Source organism: Sceloporus occidentalis, unplaced genomic scaffold (assembly GCF_023333645.1).
Source record: "Sceloporus occidentalis isolate IW3139 unplaced genomic scaffold, rSceOcc1.0.p SCAF_1, whole genome shotgun sequence".
Lineage (NCBI taxonomy): Eukaryota > Metazoa > Chordata > Lepidosauria > Squamata > Phrynosomatidae > Sceloporus > Sceloporus occidentalis.
Window position 1 is genome coordinate 81,402,558 of NW_028316981.1, and position 26,459 is coordinate 81,429,016.

Sequence of the window (26,459 nt, forward strand, 5' to 3'; positions counted from 1 at the left end):
CTCCAGCCCCGGAGGGAGGGACCCTTCCTTCCTTCCATCCATCCCCTCGGCCTCCCGGAGGAGCTCCGCAGCAAAATGGCCGAGGACTTCGGCTTCTTCTCGGGCCCGGAGAGCGGGGCGCCAGAGGCCCCTTCGGGCGCAGGGAGCGGGGCGCCCTCCGAGGAGGACCCCGCCGCCGCCTTCCTGGCCCAGCAGCAGAGCGAGATCGCCGGCATCGAGAACGACCAGGACCCGGAGGACCCGGAGGACTTCTTCGGGGCTCCCCAGGAGGCAGGGCAAGCAGCCCCAGGTCAGCCCCAGCCAGGGAAGGAGGGAAGGGGGAAGGGCCAAGGCCCTGCCGGGGGGCTGGAGGGGCACTCGTTATGAGGTTCCAGCAGGGCCTTCCATCTCCCGGGCCCTTGAGCCTTCGGGGCCCTGCCTTCTCCTCCTCATCCAGGAGGAACTGTGTCCCCGGTTCAGGCTCCTGCCCGGGAGGGCTTCTCCACCTTGGAGAGGAGCAGAAGCAGAAGCAGGGCTCTCTCTCTCTCTCTCTCTCTCCCTAGAGGAGAGGGTCTTTGGGGCTCCTCTGCTTGGGCCCTGTCCCGGCCTTTTCCTCGCCCAGAAGGGGGCCCTCCATGGCAGCCTTCTGCCCAGGAGGGCTTCCCAAGCAAGGCCCTCCATCTTGAGCAGGACTAAGAAGCAGGCATCTCAGGGAGTGTTTGGAGTCTTCTTTTCTCATCTCCTTCATTTTCCTGATTCAAGACCTGTCCAACATCGCTGCCTTCTGTTCACCAGGCATTTCCAAACTGTACTCCACTTGAAGCCGGGATCTGCATTCCTCTCCAATGCTTTGAGCTTGTCTTGGCCCATCTCCTCTCTTTGCCTTTTCCGCCTTCTGTCCAGGAGGCCCTCCGCTTTTGAGCAGGACTAAGAAGCACAGATTGACCTCTCTGCTCATTGTTTTGAGCTTGGATTTGGGAATGTTCCTACATTTGTCTTCCATTTTGTGGGGCTCTCTCCTCTTTTGTGCTTGGGACATCTGCTCACCCGGCCCCTCCATCCCCCCCCACAGCTCCAGACCAGCCAGGCCTGGCTTAGCATGAGGCTTGCTGGGACCCCAGCACAAGGTGACAAGATGTCACAACTGCAAAGGAGGACTAGGCACATTGGGGAGGAGGTAGGACACGACAAAACAAAAGCTACAGACACCCATAAAAATATAAATTCATGCTTCTTAGTCATGCTCCAAATGCAAGGCATCTGGACATTCCTCCTAGACAGAAGGCTGAAAAGTGGGACATGTCTGGGAAAACGAGGACCTCTGGTCACCAATGGAAGACTGCTCCCTCCAGACAGGGTTCGCCCAGCTGCCTTTTTTCCCTTGCTCTCAGGCCCAATGAAGGACAAAAGCTTTGGGCCTCAGGGCTGCAAGAGCCTGGAGTCTAGAAATCAGTTTAAATGGTTAATAAGGGATTTCTTGAACAGATCAAACTGTGGTTTGTCCCTCTTTTCCTCTGTGTTAGTTAGGCTTTATATTCAGTGTCATTTAGAGGGTGCATGTGTGTTGTGTGCCTTCGAGTAGTTTCTCACTCACCCTAAGGCAACCCTATCATGGGGCTTTCTTGGTAAGATTTGTTCAGAGGAGGTTTGCCATTGTCTTCCCCTGAGGCTGAGAGAGTGTGACTTGCCCAAGGTCACCGAGTGGGTTTCATAGGTGAGCTGGCAATTGAACCCTGGTCCCCCAAGTCCAGCACACAAACCACTACTCCACACTGGCCCTCAAATACAGGGTGTATGAACTATTATTTTTTCCTTAGTGGAATAAGAATAGAGGGGACAAAGAAAGCCGATCAGTATACTCAGGGTTGCAAGAGGGGTCAGATGGCCTTCTCTTTCGCCCTGGAAGCCTTAGTTCTGAATGTTCAGCTTGGTCAGTAACCTCTGCAGGGATGGTGTTGTTACTGCTACAATGTATCTATGAATAGAGTAGGCACATCCTTTCTTGTAGTTTTCCCAGTCTATTGTTCCCATTTTACAGATACACTGGCAGGAACTCTGCTGGCTGAAGACCTTTCCAAATCTGCCTGGCAAAGCTATTCCTGGTCCAGAAAGGGCTTGGAGCCAGGTTTCCCAAGCTCTGACTCCCTGCCCATTGGAGGGTGGTGGTTTCCTTGGTTGGCCCTGTGATGTGGGCCAGGGACCTCCCCTGTACCTTGGTTTGGGGGCTATTTCATAAGAAGTCAAAGGCTTTCATGGCCAGCATCCATAGTTTTTTGTGGGTTTTGGGGGCTATGTGGCCATGTTCTAGACGAGTTTCTTCCTGACGTTTCGCCAGCATCTGTGGCTGGCATCTTCAGAGAAGATAAGAGACAAACAGTTGTCACTCTTTGGAGTTGACTCACCTACCCTGGAAGGGAGGCCTAACTGCAGAGCTTTGAAAGCTACTCTTAGAAAAGTGAATGTAACAACTTGGTAAAACGGTTCATAATTGAGCAATGATAGCATGATGTTCCAGAACCTGAAGCAGCATCCCACAGACCACTTGCTCAGTTATGGACACCTTCAGAATGACATTTATTTATTCCCTGTTCTCAAAAGTAAGGTCCAAAACACACTGCAGAAATAAACCAGTTTGAGACCACTTTAAATGCCCTGGCTCAGTGCTAGGGAATTCTGGGAACTGTAGTTCTGAGAAACATTTGGCCTTCTTGTCAGAGTGTTCTGCTGCCACAACAAACTACAATTCCCAGGATTCCCTAGCACCGAGCCAGGGCAGTTAAAGGGATCTCAAACTGGATTATTTCTGCAGTGTTTTGGATCTAACATTCCAGGCTCTGAATTGAACGGCCTGATTTTGGCCAGCTAAGGATCCTAGCTTCAGAGCAACACAGCCCCAACCTGATCCACCCGGAGAGCTGTGTTTCCTCTGGCAAATCTCTTCCTTCATGGAAGTAGGGCAGGAGGTTATTATGCTCAACACTGGCTGAGGAAGGAAGTGACCATTTGTTGTGAAGCTCTGGGTTGGCTTTGGGAGGAGTCCCCACAAATGTTGTTAGACCAGATCTAATCATCCTGGGTGCAGCCAGATATACTCAGGGTGTGATAGATGTCAGGAAAGAGGAGGAGGATTTGCAAGGGAGTGACTAAAAGAAAAAGGACCATGTTTTCTAAGCACCAGGATAATCCCAATTATTGACTCTCACAATCCTTGTCCTTTGATGCTTTTATCTTTTTTAGTCTTCACTTTTCTTAGGATTCTCAGCTATTTTACCTGGCCTGCTGCATTACCTTTCTCTTTTGCTTGGCTGCTCACCACAATTTGGAAAGCTTCAGTTCCTTACTTTTTGCATGTCATGCTGCTGTTGAAAGCACAGGAACAGGACAAGTAAATGATGAGTCTGTCCTTGGCTTTGCTTAGGCAGGAGTCCGTAAGCTATCTTGTTCTCAAGTGAGAGAATGGCATACTGTTTAGCCACAGTTACTGTTTTCAGAAGCCTTGTGAACTGAAGACACAGTGTCTAATCCATCCTTTCCAAACATGCTCCAAGTAGCAGTCTGGAGTCTGGAGTGAATAAGGAATTTCTTGAACAGATAAAACTGTGGTTTGCCCCTCATTTCCTTTATATTTGTTAGGCTTTATATTCAGTGTCATTTAGTACAAAGTAGAGGGTTTATAAACTATTTTTTCCTTAGTGGAATAAGAAAGAGAGCCAGAAAAGAAGCCTCTCAGTATACTAAGTCAGAAGTAGAACTTGGCCAACATATCTAGATGTTACTTCAGTAATAAAAGAACAGCTATTGTATTTCACAAAGTCCTAGTGTTACATGTAATAAGGAATTCTTTTAAAAGAACAGGCTTGTGACAACTCTAGTGAGAACTACACCTGTCCATGTCATGTGCTAGTATGTAACCCATGACAGATTTGCTATGTTCTGGGTAAGAGAGTTCTCATGTTATAAGAGGATTTTTTAAAAAGGAAAGAGTTTTGCAAAAACCCCTGTGATAATATTTTAGATAGAGGGAATCTACTAAATGCTTAATCATTTGCACATCCTTTGGTATCTCACATGCCATCACCAACCAACAGTTTCTTTCTACCATTTTCAAAGCCAAATGAATAGGTATCAATTGGGGGGTGTGGGTGTATAATATTACACACACACACACATGTACGTGTGTGTGTATATATACAGTCTCCCTCCCTGTTCACGCACTGGGATCTGCACACTTGGGATACTCATGGGTGGCAAGCAGGGAGAGAACAAAATGGCATTCACACAGGAACATGCTGAAGGCCTGAGCACCAATTACTGGAAAGTAGGTGCCAGTGAACTCTACTGGGAGTTGCTTAATAATAAAACATATGTCCTCTTCTGCTTTTGGATTTTTTACTGGATTGAAGGAAAGGCATTCTCATAACAGAACATTCCATATAGTTTTAATATCAGCAATGTCACCTGCCCACAATTACCTAGTAGCTGAATCTTTATCTAAGTTCTATATAAAAATGAATGAGTCATACCTGATAAATTGCTTTTTACTGAGACTGTAGCAGCAACCTGTAGCTAGTGGATTGGTTACCAATGTCTCATTTAAGGGTGTTGTAATTTGGGAGTGAGTATTCCAGATTCCTGCACCTTTTGTCCCTGTTATCCAAAATCTTTATTCTGTTGCTGCTTTTGTATCTCTTCTTGCAGTTTTTATGTGTTGATGTTTCTTGCATGTGTACCTACTGGACCTGGGGGCATATCCTACAATAAAATTGACCTTTGCAAACCAGTTACTCTATGAGGGCAGAAAGCTGGTGCCCATTCTTATTCTCCTGCCTTCATTAAATTTCATCACATTCAGGTGCATGCCCTGTCTAACACATTTTTATTTCCCTTCTTCTGCAGCTGATTTGGATATCACAGGTGCCACTGTGAATGGAGATGTCTTTCAGGTAAGTATCCATCTACTCTTATGGGCTAGGCAAGGAGGCAATCCTTGGTCTTTGGAAGCTTTCCACAATCTGGCTACATATTTTAGATTTCAACTTCCATGATCCTTTATTATGATTTCATGATCCCAATTAACTGGGGCTGCTGGAAACAGTAGTCTAAAACATTGGGGAAAGGAGTCAGGCTGGAAAATGCTGGTTTATTAAGAATGTGAATGTACTGGAAATATTCATGTATATGTTGACTTCATGCCTCTTAGCTGGCTGTTAGTTAAAAGGGGGACATGTTGTAGATGGACATGAGTACTGCCCATCAGTTCTTTTATTGTCAACTGAGGTTGGCCACAGCACTCTCTTTCCTAAAAACAGGCTTTGGAACTGCACTTCATTGTTGACTTCCATCAGCCCTAGCCAGTCTGAATAATGGAAATGGATGATGAGAATAGTAGTTCATAAACATCTGTAAAACCAAATAATCCCTGTGAGATTGGATGATAAAAGGAAAGTGTTAGGGTATAGGAAGAACAAGAAAGATGAGGGAAGTAAAGCCTTCTTGCATGGAGAGACTAGTAATTAACAGGGTTTTATTAATAATATTTGTGGTGCTGGTGTTGTTGTTCAAGTCTATGGTATATATCATACAGATACATTTGTCAGTGACCCAGAACAAGTACCAGCTCTCTGTTAAGTAATAAAACTGGTATTTTCCTAGAATCATAGAATCATAGAGTTGGAAGAGACCGCAAGGGCCATCCAGTCCAACCCCCTGCCATGCAGGAAATCCAGATCAAAGCATCGCCGACAGATGGCCATCCAGCCTCCGTTTGAAGACCTCCAAGGAGGGAGCCTCCACTACACTTCGAGGGAGTTTGTTCCACTGTTGAACAGCCCTTACGTTCAGGAAATTCCTCCTAATGTTGAGGTGGAATCTCTTTTCCTGCAGCTTGCATCCATTGCTCCGGGTCCTAGTCTCTGGAGCAGCAGAAAACAAGCTTGCTCTCTCCTCAATATGACATCCCTTCAAGTATTTAAATAGGGCTATCATATCACCTCTTAACCTTCTCTTCTCCAGGCTAAACATCCCCAGCTCCCTGAGTCGTTCCTCACAGGGCAAGGTTTCCAGACCTTTAACCATTTTAGTCGCCCTCCTTTGGACACGCTCCAGTTTCTCAATGTCCTTTTTGAATTGTGGCGCCCAGAACTGGACACAATATTCCAGGTGGGGCCTGACCAGAGCAGAATATAGTGGCACTATTACTTCCCTGGATCTAGATACGATACTTCTCTTGATGCAGCCTAAAATCTCATTGGCCTTGTTAGCTGCCGCATCGCACTGTTGACTCATGGTCAGCTTGTGGTCTACTTGGACTCCTAGATCCCTTTCACATGTTGTCTCCTTAAGCCAGGTGTCCCCCATCCTATATCTGTGCATTTCATTTTTTCGCCCTAAGTGCAGTACCTTACATTTCTCCCTGTTGAAGTTCATTTTGTTAGCCGTGGCCCAGCTTTCTAGTCTATTCAGGTCATTTTGAATTTTGATCCTGTCCTCTGGAGTATTAGCTATTCCTCATTAAAAAATCTCTGGGGAACCATGGATCCATACACTTGTCATGTGTCTCTCAAAATTCACCCAACGGATATTCAGACTTTTGCCTGTTTGCAGGACAGTTTGTTTAGTTTTTGTAGTCTTGGAAAAATAATATTTTTCTGATGCACACATTGTTTCAGTTTTGTACCTATGCTCAGTCATGTGCCTACTAAGATATGATTTGCTGAATGACAGTTTTGTACCATTTTTACAATGTTCTAGTAAGCCTGCTGTACTAGCCCCACACTGTTCTGTTTGTTTCACTATCCTTTTACCCTTTCAGTTCTGCTGATGCCAGCCCACAGCTGCATGCATAGCACTAGTATAGCATGTTGGGTGGGCAATCATTTAAGCAAGTTACCAAGGAGAAGTGGAGCATGCACTCTTCTTTAAGCTGTTGTCCCATGCCAGCTTGACTATGAACATGCCTGCTCTGTCCAGATGGATGGAAAAGTGGCTGCAGCTAAGGAGCATTTCTCTATCTCTTTATCAGGGTATCATCTTAGTTTACAGCAGCATAATCCCATTGGAGGTGGGTAGACTTAATTAGATTAGTGGATTGGGGGTGAAGGTGGAGCATAATCCAATAGCCTTGTTCAACACTGCAAGCAGCAGTATTTCTGGATATAAAGCTTTATACTTGATTGCAGCAGCATCCCTCCCCCTTCCCGCTCACTTTCCATTCTCTCTGACTTGAACCCCCTAGAGACTGACTGCTCAGTCTAGGAAAGCAACCTCTCTCCCTCCCACATGTGTCAAATTCCAATAAATGTTTATGAGCCATAACCTTTCATAGCTTGCATGCTGAGAGAACAATCAGGTTCAAATCTTCTACTTGCTTGGAGGGGAGTTTGAGTGGCAGGGGAAAGCTGCTACTCAAAAGGGAATGGGTTTACTTGGTAGGAATAATATTTGTGTTTGAATAGGGCTTGCGCACTTGTCATGACATGTTGATATCTGGTCGAAAATGCAGGGAGGGACAGATTTCTAAGTGTGTGTACATTCCACAGGACTGGAGTCATTCCCCTGAAGAAAACTAGAAGTGTGTCTGTGTGAAACCCCAGCAAGGGATTGAGGTTGTAGGAGGAGTCTTAAACAGAGTGAGGCAACCATCTCTAGGAGCAGATCTGAGTAACCACCAGGCATTCCCTATGAACTCCCCCTTCCATTCTCTTCTGTTGGAGAACAAATTTGTGTAGGCAGCATGGCCTGCACTATGCTCCTTAAATTATGCTGTGGAGGAATCATAGAGTTGGAAGAGACCCAAGGGTCATCCCATCAGACCCCATTCTGACACAGTCAAAGCAAAGCACACTCAGTGACAGATGACCATCCACACTTTGTTTAAAAACCTCCAAAGAAGGAGACTCCACCACTCTCCAAGGGCACGTATTCCACTGTCAAACTACTCTTACTGTCAGGAGGTTCCTCCTGTTCCCAGGACACTGTGATGCCACCCACCATTTTTGAAATAAAGTCCAGCTGCTTCTCCATTTCTATTCCTGGAAATGAATTCTATTCCATGAAGGAGTATTTTAAATGTATAGACTAGTCCCTGGTTGCTGCCATGCTACAGAAATAAGCGGTTTGACACTTCTTTAACTTCCATGACTCAATGCTGTGGAATTCTGGGATTCGTAGTGTGATGGGACACCAGAGCTCTGACATAGAAGGCTAGATGTTTCACAAAACTATAAATCTCAGAATTTCATGGCATTGAGCCATGGCAGTTAAAGTGGTGTCAAACTGCTTTACTTCTGCAGTGTGGCAGCAGCCTCTGTCTCTCCTTTTTACTAATTGCCCTACGCACCAGCCTTGTAAACATCCCAAACATCCCATTGCCAGTGACTCAAGTCCCAACATTCCTTACTCTCTGCCCTCTGCCAATACATCACTTATTACACTTACTGTACATCACATATGTAATGATACTTTACCTTAATTTCACTAACAAAGCAACACCAACAACACCCCAGTCCATAACATCACAGGCAGCCCTGAGGATGATGAAGTGGTGACTCCAATAGAAAGAGCTACCCAGAATTCAAATGTAGAATCTGTAGGCTGTCAAGAGTCAAATAAAATAATCCTAAGGGCAGTAATGTGAGTGCAACTTCTTTGCCTATTCTTGTTTTACCTTAAAGCAGGAGTGGACAACTTGCCATTCTCCAGCTATTGTTGGACTGTAACTCTCAGCATCCCCTACCATTACCTATGCTGGCTAGAACTGATGGAAGTTATAGTCCAGCAATGTTTGGAAGGCCGCATGTTGCCTCCTTGCCTTAATAAGTCACTTTACATCACTTCATGTTGCAACTAGCCAGGTGGCTTCTCTCCCCCCTCTCAGAGAAATATCATTCCACCTCTCACAGGAAACTAAGTGTGACCAATCTGTCCCATGATTTAATTATGACTCCATTGCATCCTTGTTTCAAGAACCAATGTTGCAGTAAGGAAGTGTCAGTAAATTCATCATAATTAAAGAACTAGATCCACTGGTTTTTAGCAGTGCTGGAAAATATGCACATTATGGAGAAATTCAAATCAAAGAATTTAAGGCCTGTTATAGACTGCCACAATAAAGCTGCTTCGGATCTCTTTGGAGGTATGCTATTTAAATGATGCATGCATCCTAAGAATCTGGAAGCTGCACCAAAGCTGCACTCCAGTGCTTAGGAATGGAGTGTGGCTTTGACACGACCTCTGGACTCTTAGGACCTAGGCATTATGTAAATAGCATACCTCCAAAGAGACCCAAAGCAGCTTTATTTGGGCAGTCTGTAACAGGCCCATAAGTCTTAGAGGTGGAAAGGACTGCAAGGGCCCCTGCCATACAAGCTTCCCACCTCTGTTTAAAGAAGTAGAGTCCAATTTTCTTTGAGGAAGTCCATTCCACTGTTGAACAGATGTTTAAATACGGTAAATTCTTCCTAATGTTTAGGTGGAATTTCTTTTCTTGTAATTTGAACCCATTAGTTCCTAGTCTCTTGGACAGGAGAAAACAAGCTTGCTCTATCTACTTGACATCCCTTCAGATATTTAAAGATGGCTACCATATCACCTTTCAATCTTTTTTCTCCAGACTAAACATACTCAGCTCCCTAAGTCATTCTTCATAAGGCTTGTTTTCCAGATCTTTGATCATCTTGGTTGCCTTTCTCTCTACATGTTTCAGCTTGTCCATATCTCCTTTGAACTGCCCAGAACTCGACAGAGTATTTTCAGGTGAGGTCTGACCAAAGCAGAATAGGGTGGCGCTACTACTTCTCTTGATCTGGATATTCCTGTTGATGCAGCCAAGAATTACATTGGGGTTTTTGGCTACCACAACGCAGTGTTGATTCAAAATAAACTTGTAATCTATTAAAACTCCTAAATCTTTTCTACCCTGTGTTACGTTCAAACCAGATGTCTCCCATCTTATATCTGGAAATGCTACTGTAAAAACTCTCTTTAAAAACTCTCCAAAAGTAGGGCTATTCTAGGTTCTCGCTTGCTTCCCTCTTTATGTAGCCTCCTCTGGAATTAGTACCTACCTTTAGACAACAGAGACATAGCCACCTTAGTCTGTTACAGCAAAAAATGGAGAAAAAAAGAGGCTTGGGGCAACTCATGAGGCATCTGTGAATCACCATGCATATAACTTTTCCTGAATTGGTGATGAATTCCTTCTGTTGTGCCTTTGGGGTTTTTGTACTGTTCTAAAGGTGTTGTGTGCACTCATTATAAAAATGCTTCAACATCACTTGCCATGGTTTAGAAACGATTAAGTCACAATTGGTAGAAAACTAAAACTTGGTCCACATGTAGTGACATGCTCTGCTTGCTAGAAATAGCTAAAATGTGGCTTTCAACAACAACATCTCTGTTGCTTGAGATTTGCTGAAGCCATGAAGTCTGTCTCATTGTGGTAGGGAGAAGTTTGGCAGGCTGGTGTGGAAATTTTGCTTGACATACTTGGACAACCTACAGATTGGGGAAGGGAAGGAGTTGTGTTGGCAGCAAAAAACATAAGTGCTTAGTACTGGACTAGGAATACAGAGAATCAAGTTCAAATCCCAGTCAAACACACATGATCATGGACTAGCTAATCTAAATAATAATAATAATAATAATAATAATAATAATAATAATATGTTTTATTTATATACCGCTATTCCAAAGATCATAGCGGTGAACAGCAAGTAAGCTAATTAGCAAGTAAATGCCTAACTTACCTCACAAGCTCATGGTGAAGGAGAAATACAGTATGAGGAAGATATGCACACCATTTTGCATCCCATGGATGAAAATCAGGATATATGTGAAAGAGAAAAAGAGAACTAGGTGTGCATCAGAATGTGAGGAAGGTCTCTTTTCAAGAACTCCAGTTGTGGGACAGTGGATTTCCAAAGCATATGTATGTATGCTTGCAAGGTGTCTTTCTTAGTTATGTACCTATAATTTATGGTCTGCTAAGGTGTATTCTTGTTCTTTCTACTCTGCACATTCATGCTTTAAAAAGATATGCTTGGCATTTTGAGAACCTTTTATTATATTTACCCTTTTTTTCTGTGTAGGAGGTAAGCTGGCTTCTCTAGCACTAAAGCATCTGCTTTAGGATTTGTTTGGTTGTTTAAGCTAGTATTGTTGTTGTTTTAAAGAAATCAATGACTTTTAATCTTTGTTACTGCAAGGTTTAATCCCTGATATGTTTATTGTACTGATCATTGTAAGGTAGCCTCTCCAACCTCGTGCCTTTCTGATGTGTTGAACTCTTAACTTTCATCATCCCCAGCCATTCCAGAGTGATGTGCATTGTAGACCAACATATCTGAAGGACACTAACTAGTTGCTCACTACTATTGTATCTTACTACTGTGACTTTTAAGGAGAAACTGTTCCTGCTGCCTAATATTTGGCCTTGTGGACCTAAATTGGATTTTGCCCTTTTGACTGTGGAGATTATAATGTTTTTGTCCTTCAGTGGTAGGTTGTAAACTCTGTCGAGGAATAGTTGCAAATTTTCTTTTGCTAAGAATGCTTTTAAAATGTTACAGAATATGAGAAAAACAAGACAGCTGAATCTGATGATGGCATACCAAAAAGTGTTTGGGAACATATTTGTAGTAAACACTGGTTGGCATAATTCTTGTAACAAGGACAACTGTACCATTGCTTTTGGAAGCAGAAAAACTGAATGGCCAAAAAAAGTACCATTGCTTATCTCCTTATGTTTAGGGTTTAGATGTGTGTTGTTGATTTCAGATGGACACTCTTCTCATAACTATGGAATTTCTAACCCCTAATTTACACAAGCAGCAGGGCATATAGGAAAATCATAGGCCTGTTACAGACAGCCAAAATAAAGCTGCTTCGAGTCACAGTGGAGGTATGGTGTTTCAATGATGCATGCATCCTAAGAGTCCAGAAGTCGCACCAAAGCCACACTCCAGCCTGGAGCATGGCTTTGGTGCGATTTCTGAACTCTTAGGATGCATGCATCATTGAAACACCATACCTCCACTGTGACTCGAAGCAGCTTTATTTTGGCTGTCTGTAACAGGCCATAGAATCATAGAGGTAGCAGAGACCACAAGGGTCATCCAGTCCAACCCCTCTGCCATACAGGAACACAGAATCAAAGCATCCCTGGCAGATGGTTGTTCCTGGTCTGAACGGTTGGAAACAAGGTCCCAGAAAAGGGTTTTAACATGTATCCCCTGAATCTCCAGGCCCCAGTAAAGGGTACCATTCTTCTTCTCACATGCTTGAGTCTTAGTGTGTGTTGCCAGGAGGCAGGGAGTTCTAGACTACAGCCATTCTCTCTGAAACACTAGCTTTTAACACGAATAGAAGCTTTTCTATTAGTTTTTACAGTATGGTGGATTAAGGAGTATATCACACGGAGCATTTTGGAGATTTTCTGGCTCAGTTCCGACGTAACTGTGCTTCCAATGATGCACATTCACGCTGTAACGTGAATGTGTTATCAGATGCCATTCCTTTCTATGGGAGCTCCTTGTGAGGTGCTTCCGCAGTGATTCCAAATTGACCCCTCATTTTGATAAAACCAGGAAAAAAAGTGACTTCACAGAATTCGCTTCCAAGCTCACTTCGATTGCATTTCGAATTGGTCTGGTGTGGAAAAGCACTCCGATGTCACCCCCCTTGGCCCCCTGCATCCTGCTCCATCATTCCCCTCCTCCTCGTTCATGCCATCTCCTCCTCTCTGCCAACCTGCCGCTGATCCCATCATACCCCGCGTCCTCCTAGACCCTGATTTGCACCCCTCCGTCACCCTGCCACCGATCCCATCATCCCCTGCATCCTCCTAGACCCTGATCTGCTCCCTTCCTTCACCCTGCCACCTATCCCATCATCCCGTGTCCTCCTAGACCCCGAACTGCTCCCCTCCTTCACCCTGCCCCAATCCCATCATCCCCTGCATCCTCCTAGACTCCGATCTGCTCCCCTCCTTCAACCTGCCACCGATCCCATCATCCCCTGTGTCCTCCTTCACTTCGATGAAAAATGACAGCTAAGGAGGGGGGCAGGGAAGGAGGACAGCGTCCAGAGCCCCACTGAGCATGTGCAAGGATGCCGATTCGAATCGTTGAGCCCTCTGGTGTGGTAATACAATGTGCACTCTCCCCTTTGCTTGAATCCGCATCACGTGACTTGCTTGGAACAGAACTGACTTAGCTTCCCCCTCAATTCGGAAAGGCAATGGAAAGGCAACCAGGTGTGTTAAAACATCATGTTTTAACCTTAATTCGCATTGCTAGCCAGGAGTGACTCCGAATCTGGTGTGAAAAAACATGAAGTTTTGCATTGCTAGAACAGGAGTGACTGCGGATCTGAGCTGCCAACCCCCCCACGTGTGATAAGGGCCATAGAGATGCTACCCCTTGCCCTATACATCTATATCAGTATCCTGAAATTGATACAGTCCAAAAAAGTTTGAGCACATAGTTAGATTTGGTAGAGCTGGTCTGAAAAACATGCAGCTCTCTATTTGAAATTAAAGATAAATGTCTAGAGGGTGTGTGAGTGGTAGATTTAGAATAGGACCAAAAAGCCATTTGCTTGATGCTACTGAGATGAACATGTAACATGTTGTGTGTGTGGGAGGCTTGTTCTGCTGATTCTGGGGGAAAACACTGCACAACCCACAGAGAATTATACGATTGCAGATTGAGAAAAATGGTGGTGTATAAATGAAACCTTCTCAGATCCTGTAGCTGGGTTATTTAATTATCATGACTGGCCTTTAAATTTAAATGACTACATCTAGCACTTCTCTTGTGATTTCAGCCTGAGGCTGCAAAAACTGGTTCTTATCATAGTAAACACATGTAATCAGAAAGAAATAGCATTATAACCAGCCAGAACAAAAATCTAATTCTGTTGAGAGTGAGATTTCTTCAACAAGAGTTGAACCTTTTAAAGATTTGACTGTGACATCATAGGGATGACATCACAGAGGCACAGCTTACAGCCATTATTCCTTACAACTGCAGGAGCTGTCCTGAGGCACAGACATGAAAATCATGATGGCAATGAATGGGAAGGCAAGTTGTGTACAGCTGGGGAGTACTACATAGCCAGTGTTGTAAGGGAGCCAGGCCCTCAAGGTCAGAATGCTGGGATGTTAGGACAATGATGTCCCCAACCAGCCCCATCACATTCCCCTGTTCCCCCTGAGCTTAGATGCTGTCTTCATAGTAGATGGTGGTGTGGAGGGCAGGACTTTTAGAAGTAGTTTCTTTTTTGTTGACTTTCAGTCAAAATATTTCTCCCTGGTCCTGTGAAGAGAAACTCCTGGAAGAAATCTTGAGCTGTTTGTATGTATGTAGGCACTTATATGCAAGTTCTGTACACACAGAGATGCGAATGATCACAGTTGCCTCCATTTATTTATTTTAATTCTCCTTGAGGACATGGTTATGGGAACTGTAATGATGGGCACTGACATTTCATAACATACCATTACTACATTGCACACAGCTAATGAAGGTAGTTTTGGGGGGCACAAAAAGGTTTAGCTTTCAATGGGACATGTTCTGGTCTTGTGGGCAGCTGTGCTAGGTAATACTTGTGGTTGTTGTTGTTGTTATCCTGTCTTTTCCCCTGATTGGTCTCAGAGTGGCTTACAATAATTAAAAAAATGTTAAAATACAAAAGTAAAAAAAAACAATTAAATAATCAGAAAAAAACCTAGATTAAAATATATATTAAAATACCCTCCACACACCAGCACAGCAATTGTTTAAGGTGTTAATTGAGAGCTCATTTTGCCCATCTCCTACCTTGTTCATAAATTGGGCCTTGGGGAAAGATGGTGATTGACTTCTGGGCAATTAGGATTAGGACTTATGCATGATGCTGTTCATAACTTTTTTGTATGTTGAAGGCAGGAAACTCAAGTAATCATGCTGTCTTCATTCCACAGAGCAGGGGTGGGCAATTATGATCCTTGTTGCATTGGGTATATCTGCATAATTCCTCATGGCTTGGCATACTGGATAAGGCTGATGGGAGTTGTAGGGCAACAACATCTGGAGGGTCTCACTGGGCCACTGTTGACAAAAACATTGATGTGTGTGTGTGTGAGAGAGAGAAGAACCCGGATTTCACAGAATGTTACTTCTGTCTAAAGGAATCCAATGGACCCACAGATGCCTATGCAGCCATTGCCAGAGCTGACCGGTTGACACAAGAACCTGAAAGCATTCGCAAATGGAGAGAGGAGCAGAAAAAGAGACTGCAGGAGTTGGGTAGGAAAATATGTGTGTGTGTGAGTGAGAACATCAAATAGAAACTGTACAAATATAGACTGTGAAAATGATGGAGTGTGTGTGTGTGTGTGTGTGTGTGTGTGTGTGTATGTGTATGTGTGTATATATATAGTGGAAATTTTGGAGGGGCCAGAAGACAAAAGGGGTAGCAAAGAAAAAGAAGAGAAGGAGGCATTTAAAGTGAGAAATGAAAATGCCAATGCAATTTTTCTGAAGAGCAACACAAAACACCACACTAAAGGCGAGAAAAGCATAAACCAGGACAAGGTCAGCGGTTGACTGCTGTTGAGGGAGATGTCCCTAGAGATGAGAGGTGTGGTGGAATGAAAAAAGATGGAAATGGGACAAGCAAACACCAAATGTAGAAGAGGAGGGAAAGAGAGTAAGTAGAAGAAATACTGTAATACAGTGCCAGTGTGGTGTAGTGGTTTAAGCAATGAATTACAACTCTGGAGACCATGAGTCATATCTGTTCTCAGCCACGAAAACCAACTGGGTGACCTTGGGCAGTCACATTCTCTCAGCCTCAGAGGGAGGCATGCGTGCGTGTGTGTGTGCGCGCGCACACACACACACACACACCGAATGAAATCTTGCTAAAAAACTCCCTAGTTGTCATAAGTCAGAAATAACTTGAAGACACGCAAAAACAACAACAGAGTAGAAATAATAGATGAAATATTGGCCACAAGCTTTACTGTGAGGGAGCTATTGCACTGGGCTTCAACTGAGCAGACACTACCAATAGGCCTCCATCATAACCATGAACCTGCTTAGCAAAGTGAATGGCAAGTTTGCTTCTCACTAGCAACTACAGAATTTGTGTTCCTATAGATTTACCTGGAAATCCACTTGTATGCACTCTGTGCAGTGGTAAATGCATTGCTGGAAATTGCAGTCCTCATAACTACCAGCTGCAACCCTTCCTGGAACTGGGGAACCTTTATTTATTTATTTATTTATTATATTTTATTTATATAGCACCGTAAGTTTACATAGTGCTTTACATAGTCATCAACCAAGATACAGATAAAACCTGCCCACGGCGTACAATCTAAAATCAAAAGCAGCAAAAATTATAAAATAAAACTTATAATAATATATGTAAAAAATACATAGCAAATAACAGTAAGAATCAAATAACATGGCAAATCACACTAACAATAAAAAGCAAAGAAACAGCAGTTCACAGCAACAGTAAAAAAAATGCATAGCAATTAACATGGCAAAACAGATGCAATAGGATATTAATCTCCATTCTCAACCCCCGTCCTGGTCCTGAAAACAATATTAAACAGCCTCAGCTGTTGCCTTGATGGAAAAAGGCACAGGCAGCCTCCCAGTTTGGTTTGGAAACAGTAGTACACACGCTGGTAACCTCTCAACTCAACTTCTGTAATGCGCTCTACATGGAGCTACCCTTGTGCCTAGTTCGGAAACTTCAAGTGGTTCAAAATATGGCAGCCAGACTGGTCGCCAGAAAATCTAGAGGTGACCACATAACACCAATCTTAAAATCTCTTCATTGGCTGCCAATTCTGGGCACAGTATAAGGTGTTGGTAATAACCTTTAAAGCCCTTCATGGCCTGGGTCTAGCTTACTTGCGGGAGCGCCATCCTCCATATAATCCACCCTGCACACTCAGGTCCTCTGGGAAAAACCTGCTACAGAAAAGGAAGACCAGTCTGGCTGTGGTTATCCAGAGGACCTTCTCATCTGCCGCTCCTAAAATATGCAATGGCCTGCCGGAGGAGATCTGTCTTATCACTATTCTTGACGCCTTTAAGAAGGCTGTCAAGACAGATTTCTTCCAGCAGACCTTGTCTGCCCCAAGATGCCTTGCTTTAATTATGTCTATTTTAATTAATTTTAATCTGTATTTTATAATGTTGTTGTTTAGTTTTATAATAGAGGGTAAGGGGATTGTGTAATTTTTATTTATGTATGTATTGTATATGTTATTCATGTATTTTATTGTTGTAGCCCGCCTAGATCCTTTTGGGAGAGATGGGCTATAAATAAAAATTTATTATTATTATTATTATTATTATTATTATTATTATTATTATTATTATTATTACCTGCCCCATCTCCCTTCCAATAAATGAAAACCCATTATTTCTTCTTGAGTTATGTGTGTGACATCTAACTCCTCATGCATATGTATGTGCAGGGCAACTCCTTTCAGAGTAGACCTTCAAGTCTTGCTTAGGGCTATCCCCTGCCATGTCCAAAAGCCAGCTCTGTAACACATTCAACAGTGGCTAGGAATCCCCATTATATTTTTCTGCCTTCCAGCATGGACTTTTTTTTTTTTTTTAGATGCTGCTTCCAAGGTGTTAGAACAAGAGTGGCGTGAAAAAGCCAAGAAGGACCTAGAAGAGTGGAACTTAAGGCAAAATGAACAAATGGAAAGGAACCGGGCCAACAACAGGTATAGCTGGGAAGGGAACTTCTCCTAACCATTTTTAGCTATGACCAGCGGGAACATTAATAACCTAACCTTCGCTGCCACCACTGCCCAGATTATCTCAGTGTCTAGAAACAGAGCAATTCCTTGGAGCTGTAAAACAGTATGAAAAATGGGTTAGGTGCCTTTGGTTCAGGGCCATATCTTTCTAGGTATGGACTGGGTAAAGACGTTTAAAGAGAAATCATCCGGAATCATACCATTACCAGGCTGTTTGTCCCATCATTCATGTCTGTTAACAAAATTAAATGGCACCAAATAATGGATTTTGGCTAGAGATGTGAAAGTCTTTTACATCTGCTGGTCATAAACTTTGTTCTTTCAGACACTGTCTACTGCAGATATCCCAGGCAGGATCTTTTTTATTGCTGATAGTCAACAATGTTAATTTTTGAAAGACTTACTCCAGTAGTTCTCAGCTATTTTCTCTGCTTCAGGACTACATCGGTGGGAGCCCTATGACAAATAGTGTATCTTTAACCAGTTCACAGAGGCACCTGTACTGTCCTGCAGTGTCTAATTCTATTGCTTCCTCCTCCTCTAAGGGTACTAACCCATCTTTCTCTCTTTAACTCTTTCCTGCCTCTCTGCTCTGCGTTTTCTCCTGTCTCTGGGTCACATCGTAGGATTGCTGACAAAGCCTTTTACCAGCAGCCGGATGCCGATGTGATTGGCTACGTGTACGTCTCTCTTGCTTTTCTTTTCTTCCCCCCCCCCCCCCCCCTTTATGCCCTTTACTGTTGGGAACTTTCTGTGCAGATAAATTCTTAACGTCTTGTGCTGGTTACGCAAAGGCTCTGATGTGCATTTGCTTTCTGCTAGACATTTTACCAGAGAAAAAAGAGGGCTTGTAAATGTCCCAGACTAGGTTAACATTGCACTTGTGCCTTAAGAGAAAATACCCGGATTCTTACAGGCAGAGTGCCAGCATAGCTACTTCATTGTGTAGCCTCTCCATTTCCTTTAGAGAAACACCAGTGTTTCATCATCACAGCCCTACTCAATGCCATTCTTATTTCTGGGTGATCTTTATGCATTATTTTTTAAAGAGAGAAATACAGTAATTTCATTTCCCACAAGAAATAATTCTCTATTTCTGTTTTGATGTGAAAGGAAATCTGTAATCAGTCCCAATCTAACTGATAAAATCCCCCCAACAGTATGATACCAGAGAGATAAGGGGTGAAATGGGTGTAAAGGTCTAAGTTATAGACCTTTACAGTTATAAGCAGGCTTTGGTGGAGAAAGTATATAAGTGGATATTGGAGGAAGAAGTGAAGACTGATTCATTTAGAACAGGAAGTAACAAAAGTGGAACAAATATACTCTGTCTCCTTGAGTCTCAAGTTATCATAATAATACAGACTGAGTCTTCCTTATCTGGAATTCTGAAATCCAAAATACCTCAAAATCCAAAATTGTTCATATCGGTGGCTGAGATAATGACATCTATGCTTTCTGATAGTTGGGTGCACACAAACTTTGTTTCATGCATAATATTAAAAACATTGTGTATAAAATTACCTTGAGGCTATGTTTATAAGGTGTATACAAAACATAAATGAATTTCATGTTTAGACTTGGGTCCCATTTTCAAGATATCTCATTATGTATTTGCAAATATTCCAAAATGCAAAAACAACAAAAACAAAAAACAAAAAACAATCCAAAACAATTTTAGCTCCAGGCATTTTGGATAATTGAGACTCAACCTGTATTTATATACAGCACTTTCCTATGTACCAAAAAATGCTTTATACAAGCAACAACAGTCCTGTGACATAGAACACTATTGTTGTCATCTGCAAATTTACACTTAAGAAATGTCATATACCAGATTCTGGAAATGTTCTTAGAATTACAGAACTCAAGGGATTCTCTACCCATAGCTATGTATCTCTCTGTGCCTGGGATTTGGCAACTCCTTCAGAGGATGCCTTGGTGTTTTCCCCCCTCAAATAGACATCCTACTTAGTGTGTTTGTGCAGACAGTGGATTTCTGGGTCTGTCCCTGTTGTCTTCCTTTTAAGCATGAAGCATATGATTTGGCCACTTGAAACGTGGCTTTGTGGAACTGTTAATACACTCAGGGACTTTTTGATGCAATTGCTCCTCAGCTGTTGAATGGAATGTCTTTCAATAAGACAAAATTCTTGTGGAAATTTCCGAAGTTTGGACATAATGAGTTTCAATTAACGTCAAGTAATTTCAAGCATAATTTGGTATATTAGTAGGTAATGAGAACATAAGGCCACATTTCAAAATAATCCAACAAGTGGGAATGACGTCACATTTTTTGGATCAATGAGTAACATAAGTAACCAGAAAATCTTATTTTTACATGGAATTTCTGAGTAGAATTTTCAAGCTTTATGCCAATAATTACTCATTTTTAGGGCTGATCTTTTTAGAGTAAAAAATCACGGAGCAACTTTTTTCAGACAGTATTAATGATGACAAATTACTTTGATTTTTTTTTTAACAAGCAACATAAGAGATTACTTTTAAAAAGCAAATTTCAAAGCCCTGGAAATTTCATATCTTCTTAATGTGCAATCCAGAATTCCCAGCACATGCATCTATGATGATAAAAAATGTGGGTGCTCCCAGAGGGATGGCTCCATCTGTCAGTTAGAAATCATTGTGCAGCTATTCCACATTTCCTTCCCAAATATATTTGGTAGGATGAGAAAAAGAAGAGTAAAAGCAGTGTGATGTTACAGGAGGGTTACAAGCCTTGCCTCCCCATAAAATTCCATGCATGAGTCAGGGAGGTGACATGTTGAAAATCTTATAAAATCATAGAATCATAGGAGTCTCTCACACAAAGGAGATTGGAAGTTTATCCCATGAATATCCTGGGAAAATTGCATAATTATGTGAAATGATTTCACACGACGGCACACAAAACCCACCACTAAAATGGTAATAAAGAAGCATTAATGCACATCTTTTTACTTTTGGGATTTCAGTGACAATGTATTTCCGATATCACTTCATTTGCGCAATTGCATGTGATAATCATTCGTGCAATTACTTGTCATTTTCACTTTATTTGTGGGATGCTTTAAATGTGCTTTAATTTCTCTTTAATGCTGAAATTAGCCCCAGTGTGATAAACTCCATAGAGTTGGAAGAGACCACAAGGGCCATCCATTCCAACCCTCCTGCCATGCAGGAACTCACAATCAAAGCACCCCCGACAAATGGCCATTCGGCCTCTCTTAAAAAACCTCCAAAGAAGAAGACACTGCTACACTGCACCACACTTATCTGGAGAAAGACATAGGAACTTACCTTTTACTGAGTCAAACTGTTGGTCCATCTGGCCCAGTATCAAAGAACAGAAGTGGGGACTTGTGAGATCTCAGTCCATAGAAACATCCACAGATATTCCTGTGCTAAAGCAAAGAAACCCATCTGCCTGTGTCTTTTATGTGGGTCTGACTATTTCCTCCCTTTCTTCTAGAGCTTCAGAGGAAGCCTTCCTGAAGGAGTCCAAGGAAGAGACGCCTGGCACTGAATGGGAAAAAGTAGCTCAACTGTGTGACTTCAATCCCAAGAGCAGCAAGCAGTCCAAGGATGTCTCCCGCATGCGCTCAGTGCTGATCTCCCTCAAACAGACACCCCTGGCCCGCTAACTAGACGAAAATGGGGCTGGGGCCGGGGTGAGGATGCAGGTTGCTCTTTGACATGCAGGCTTAGCTGCAGCACAACAAGCTTGGATGACCATCAGTAAGGGGACACCAAAGCATCCCACTCCTGCCCCTTCCTTTCTCTTTCTCCTCAGTATGTTTGCGTCACTCAGGTTGGGTGGCTGCCTGCCTGTACCCTTCCCCTTGATTTTACTTTGCTTAAAAGGGTGCATTGGTATCTTTTTACATATATTTATTAATGGTGTGGTTCCTTGGGCAATTGCCCTTTTTGGTTCCCACCCCTGCTGCCTTCTGGAAAGGTCACGCCCTGCTTCAGTGTTTGGGGCGGGGGGGGGGGGCATTCACAGGCTTCCCAGTCCCCAAGGCCTTCAGACCTGATCCTTATATGCTGTCAAACATGGCCGGTATTATAGGTTAAAAAAAATTAAATACTATTACTTTTCTGTACCAGATCTTGAAGGCAGCATCAAATCTGAGCTTGAAGCTGCAAGCAGGAGTTCCAAGTTGGAATCCTAGCTCTGCTTGTAATTCCAGCAATCATTAATGGTGACTCTCAGGAGCTGCCTGCAGGTAGTGAATTGGAACTCGGTAACGCTTCTCAGATGGTGCAATGACAACCTTGGCACAGACAGGAGAGAATACTCTGTAAGGAAGCGACAATTTCAATGGAAAGTGTGCAAAAAGGGAGAGAAAGTTATGATGAAAATAGAACTCTAGACTCAGTGTATCGAAAGTCTAATGAAGAATCTGAAAGTAAGATCTGTCTTAAGTGATGAAAGAGTCCTGGGGAGAGGGGGGCACCAATGTCCAAAACTAGTTGCTAATTCCAAGTTGAGCAGGTCCTACAAAGCAATGGGAAGTATGTGTTACCATTTGGTATTTGCATCAATTGGGTCTGCCCTAGTAAGGATTATCCATTGGATTTAGTCTGGGATAGGGATTGTCTTGCTTTCCAGATGTTGTTGGTCTGCAATTCCTAGTAGCTCTAACTAGGTAACTGAGGAATCCTGGGAGTGACAGTCCAACAGTATCTGGAGGGGCATACAATTACCATTCCTGATTTTGGCCCCTGCCATTAGAATAAGATCCATGGTTGAAAATAATGTTATCTTTCTCCTCACAAAATATCCTTGAATACAAGATACATGGGATTAGATGACAAGAAGACTATAGAATATAACTCCAAGCAGCGTCTTTTATTCATGTACACTCCTTAATTTGGACTGTTCCTTATTTGGTTGGGAAACACTAAATGCAGGGACCTAGTGTGGATTTAACAAATATTTTCTTGCTGTGATTGCCTTTTGGACTGTCTACTTCTTAGTGAAGACAGGTGAAAGGAGAACATGGTTCCCCTCAAGATCATTGTGTGAGTCTGTAAACATTTCAGCATCTAAGGAGACCAGAGCTAATTTTCTTACTATCACACCTATAAAGTCAAAACTCCTGGTTCAAATACTGTAAGTCACAGCACACACATTAGCATGTTTCCTCAGAATTAAGTGTCACAGAATTCAGTGGAGCTTATCTCCATTGCAAGTATGCTCATTGTAGGAAACCTCAGAGGAAAGCAAAGGCAACCCCTCCCCCCCCAAAGAAATCTTGCCAAGAACCAGTGACAGGTTTGCCTTAGGGTCACCACAAGTTGAAAACAACTTGAAGGCACACAACAAGTATGCTTAGGACTGCTCTCTTGAATATTTGGCAGTTTCTTCTGGAAGTTGAATCTCTAATCTGGGGTAAATAACTTGTGGTGCTCCAGATGTTTCTAGTCTTCAGTTCCTGCCAACTGTAACTTGTATAGTCAGTGGCATTGCAGTAAAAATAAAAACATCTGGAGGGTCAGTTATTCACTCCTGTTCTGAATTTTCTAAGATATACAGTCTCTGGCATGCTGTAAGTGATGCCCTTGCCGCCATATTGATTTCCCAACCCATCTAAAAAGTAGAAATCTGATAAATGTGAGGCATTAGCTACACTGAAAACAACCCCTTCTCCTGATGCTGTGTCACCACCTGCAGCAGGTGTCAGTGGTTTTTCTGTTATTTGTTCCTTTCTGGTATATTTCTGGCTTCTGCAGTCTCCTCCCTTGTAACTGAAGGGGAGCTAATAGAATATTGCAGTTTCTCCATTGGGGATATATTCTGATATCAAGGGCCACTTCGCTTCTTTAGTGAAGATTCTTCACCTTCACAAGAGGTCCAAAATATAGAAATCTTGAAGACAATTAGGAATATACAACCCCCCCTGGTTTTGTTCATCTCCATCTTTTAGCATTCTGTGCTGTTGGCTATGTTGACTAGGGCTGCTGACATCATTTCCACCCCTGCTTTAAGACCACAGCGGTCCTGTGTGGCTGTGAGACAGTTTGGGATGTATGTTCAATTAGAAAGCTCTGGCTGTCAGTCTTAACCTGGTATTGCAGGGGTGTGCAATATATGATCCTTTAGCTACTGTGGCACTGCAGCTCCCATTATCCTTTACCATTGGCTATATTGGACAGGGCTGACAACAACATCTGGAGGGGCACAGGTTTCCCACCACTGGTGTATTGGGACTGAAACCTATGAGCCTGTGAAAACAACTATGGCAGGGATGGCAACATTTGGCTTTCCAAATGTTTTGGACTACAATCCCACAATCTCTTTCCATTGGCTATGCTGACTGGGACTTCTGGAATTGAATTCCAAAAGAGCTGGAAGGCCAAGAGTTCCTCATGCTGCCATAAGGGTAATATACATGGTTGCAGATTTGCTAGTCATTTCTATACATTTCTGTTGTTGAGTGTGCTTAATTCACCATACAATCACTTTGTGATAGCATGTTTCTACAGTGAAGCATTTACAAGAAAGAAACCTACAAGTAAAACTGATGCTCCTAATCAAGAGATTTCTTTCAAGCATTTTCTCCGATATACTAACTTTTGAACTTGCCACATATATGCTGTGTCATGCCAGTGCCTCATCCTGCAAAAATGATGCAGTAGGAACCATTCTATAAAGAGGGGGTAATATGGCCCTCCACATGTTGGTCTGTGACTCCCTTCAGCAATGACCTGATAACAAATGGTGAAGGATAATGGGAGTTATAGCCCAGCATCCTCTGGAGAACATCTTGTTTGTACCCTGCATTTGAATGTTTACTAAAAAGAGCTGGCCTATGCCTTGGCATGTTCTAGAGCAGTGAGTCCCAAACTTTGGCCTTCCAAATGTTTTGGACTTCAGCTTCCAGAATTCCTGGCTGTTGACCAAGATGACTGTGGCTTCTGGGAGTTTAAGTCCAAAATATGTGGAGGACCAAAGTTTGGGAATCCCTGTTCTAGAGCAAGGGATAGGTATTACCATTGGGGAGAAGCAGCTCCTTAAGGTAAGATGTTTAATAAGCTTCATTCATTTATTTAGAAGGAGCCCCAGAAGGGTAGGAAGGAGAACTTATACAAGGGCCCAGCCTTGTAATATGTTTGAATCCTGGCAGGATAGAACTCAAACCTCCTTGTCTCCAGTAGATCTTTCTCCTGCATGTCCTGGGCCCATGCCCTGTTGTCAAAGGTGCTTTGATTTGAAATATAAAAATTGTGGCTCTTGCACTACATCTTTGGGGCTGTTGTAGCTAGAAAACAGAAGTACAGAGAAAATATAATACCTTGACAAGTTTGTATTCTAGGGATGTTTCCTTTGGGTAGTTTGTTATGCCTTCAGAATCCAAAGCATGGGATGAACAACCCATGTGTAAATCTGGAAGCGATGGAGACAAAGAAGGGGCGCAGATCCCAGACTGGTGGCAGCTGCCCCTTCCAGCTACAATGAAGATGGCACCCAGATGTTACCAGGCAGCAATAATAGACTGACCAGTCATCACACTCCATAGAAGCTGAGCTATTCACTCATGCCATCTGGTATCACAGGAGTAACATTTTCACAGGAGTCTAGAAGCAAGAAACAGCCTCTGTTTGGAATTGCCTGGTCAGCCCCCAAAGTTCACCACCACCCCATCCTGTGCCCTGGGGGGCAGCAGCTAAGCTGGGGTGGCACTTGGGGGAGAGGAAGGGCTTTACCTGCAGCTGTCCTGTCCCAGCCTGCCCCCAAGCTTTAAGATCTGTGACTTTGTTAAACCATCTGTCATCAATAAACTGCCACTACTTCAGACACAGAATAAAGAGTCACAGAAGCCTTTTCTTTCCATGTTCTCTGGTATGTTTCATTTGAGGAGGAAAACATTAATGGGTAGCATAGGCTGCAGCTGGATGAACTGCAGGGGAGACAGTTAGTGTGGAACCTTATCCTGGGCCATGGCAATCTTGACCCAGTCCTATGCATGTTTTAAGTTCCACTGTGCCTGACAGCTTACTCCTAGGGTTTTTCCATACCACAAACTCATGAAAGAAAATACCGTGGTGATAGCAGCACATGGATAAATGCCTGATAATACGAGCCACAATCAATCTTCCTCCATTAACAAAAAAAAATCATGACTTTGGTATTAAGAGATATTTATGACACACTTCAAAAATAATATGGCATTATGATTCTATGATCCTTGGGTTATCCCTATGATTGAGTACAAGAAAGGCTTTTGACAGAGGAGGAATGTTCAAACAAAAAAGATTTAAAGGATGCCAACTGTAATGTAGGATCTGATAATCCAAGGTGCCAGAGGTATCAGAAAGGGCCAGCAGGATCAACACAGATGTTTGATGCTGAACCTTGCAGAGATCCTGAACTAAAGAACTCTCACCACAGCCAGCCACTGGAGTTAGTGTTTTAAAGATGGCAAATAACTTGCCAAAGCATATGACTTTGGGCTTGAATTTTCTCCTACCAATAGGATTATTGAGATTAATCTACATGAGAGTAATAAATTATGCAGTTCTCAAGCTTGGATTTAAATGTTCTGATGAGTTCTGTCTCCAGTACCTTTCCAATGAATAGAAAATAGTTTGTTCCCTACGCAGATTTGCATGCAGCCAAGGTCTTGGTTGATGCTGTATAACTTTTGTTGTAATAAATTGATTAGCATCAAGTTAGATTCAATGCATCCTCCACAAA

The 26,459-nt window shown here is 42.9% G+C and overlaps 1 protein-coding gene across 2 annotated transcripts; it reads left to right on the forward strand.

Annotated features, from left to right (window-relative positions):
• On the forward strand, positions 1 to 25,570 carry CLTB (clathrin light chain B). Of its 2 annotated transcripts, XM_089527438.1 has the most exons (6): positions 1 to 289; positions 4,876 to 4,922; positions 15,149 to 15,266; positions 17,611 to 17,722; positions 18,385 to 18,438; positions 21,228 to 25,570. In XM_089527438.1, the coding sequence occupies exons 1-6, from the start codon at positions 76 to 78 to the stop codon at positions 21,397 to 21,399; spliced, it is 717 nt and encodes a 238-aa protein (XP_089383564.1). In that variant the 5' UTR covers positions 1 to 75; the 3' UTR covers positions 21,400 to 25,570. The 2 variants fall into 2 exon arrangements, with proteins under 2 accessions (XP_089383564.1, XP_089383573.1); XM_089527447.1 differs by lacking the exon at positions 18,385 to 18,438 and having other exon boundaries at positions 3 to 289.
• The last annotated feature ends 889 nt before the right edge of the window (positions 25,571 to 26,459 follow it).

Excerpts from the sequence above, each read along its gene's own strand:
- CLTB (XM_089527438.1), top strand. The coding sequence starts at position 76 with ATGGCCGAGGACTTCGGCTTCTTCTCGGGCCCGGAGAGCGGGGCGCCA. Across the intron at positions 290-4,875 it reads GGCAGGGCAAGCAGCCCCAG|CTGATTTGGATATCACAGGT; the intron begins GTCAGCCCCAGC and ends CTTCTTCTGCAG. Across the intron at positions 17,723-18,384 it reads AGGAACCGGGCCAACAACAG|GATTGCTGACAAAGCCTTTT; the intron begins GTATAGCTGGGA and ends GTCACATCGTAG.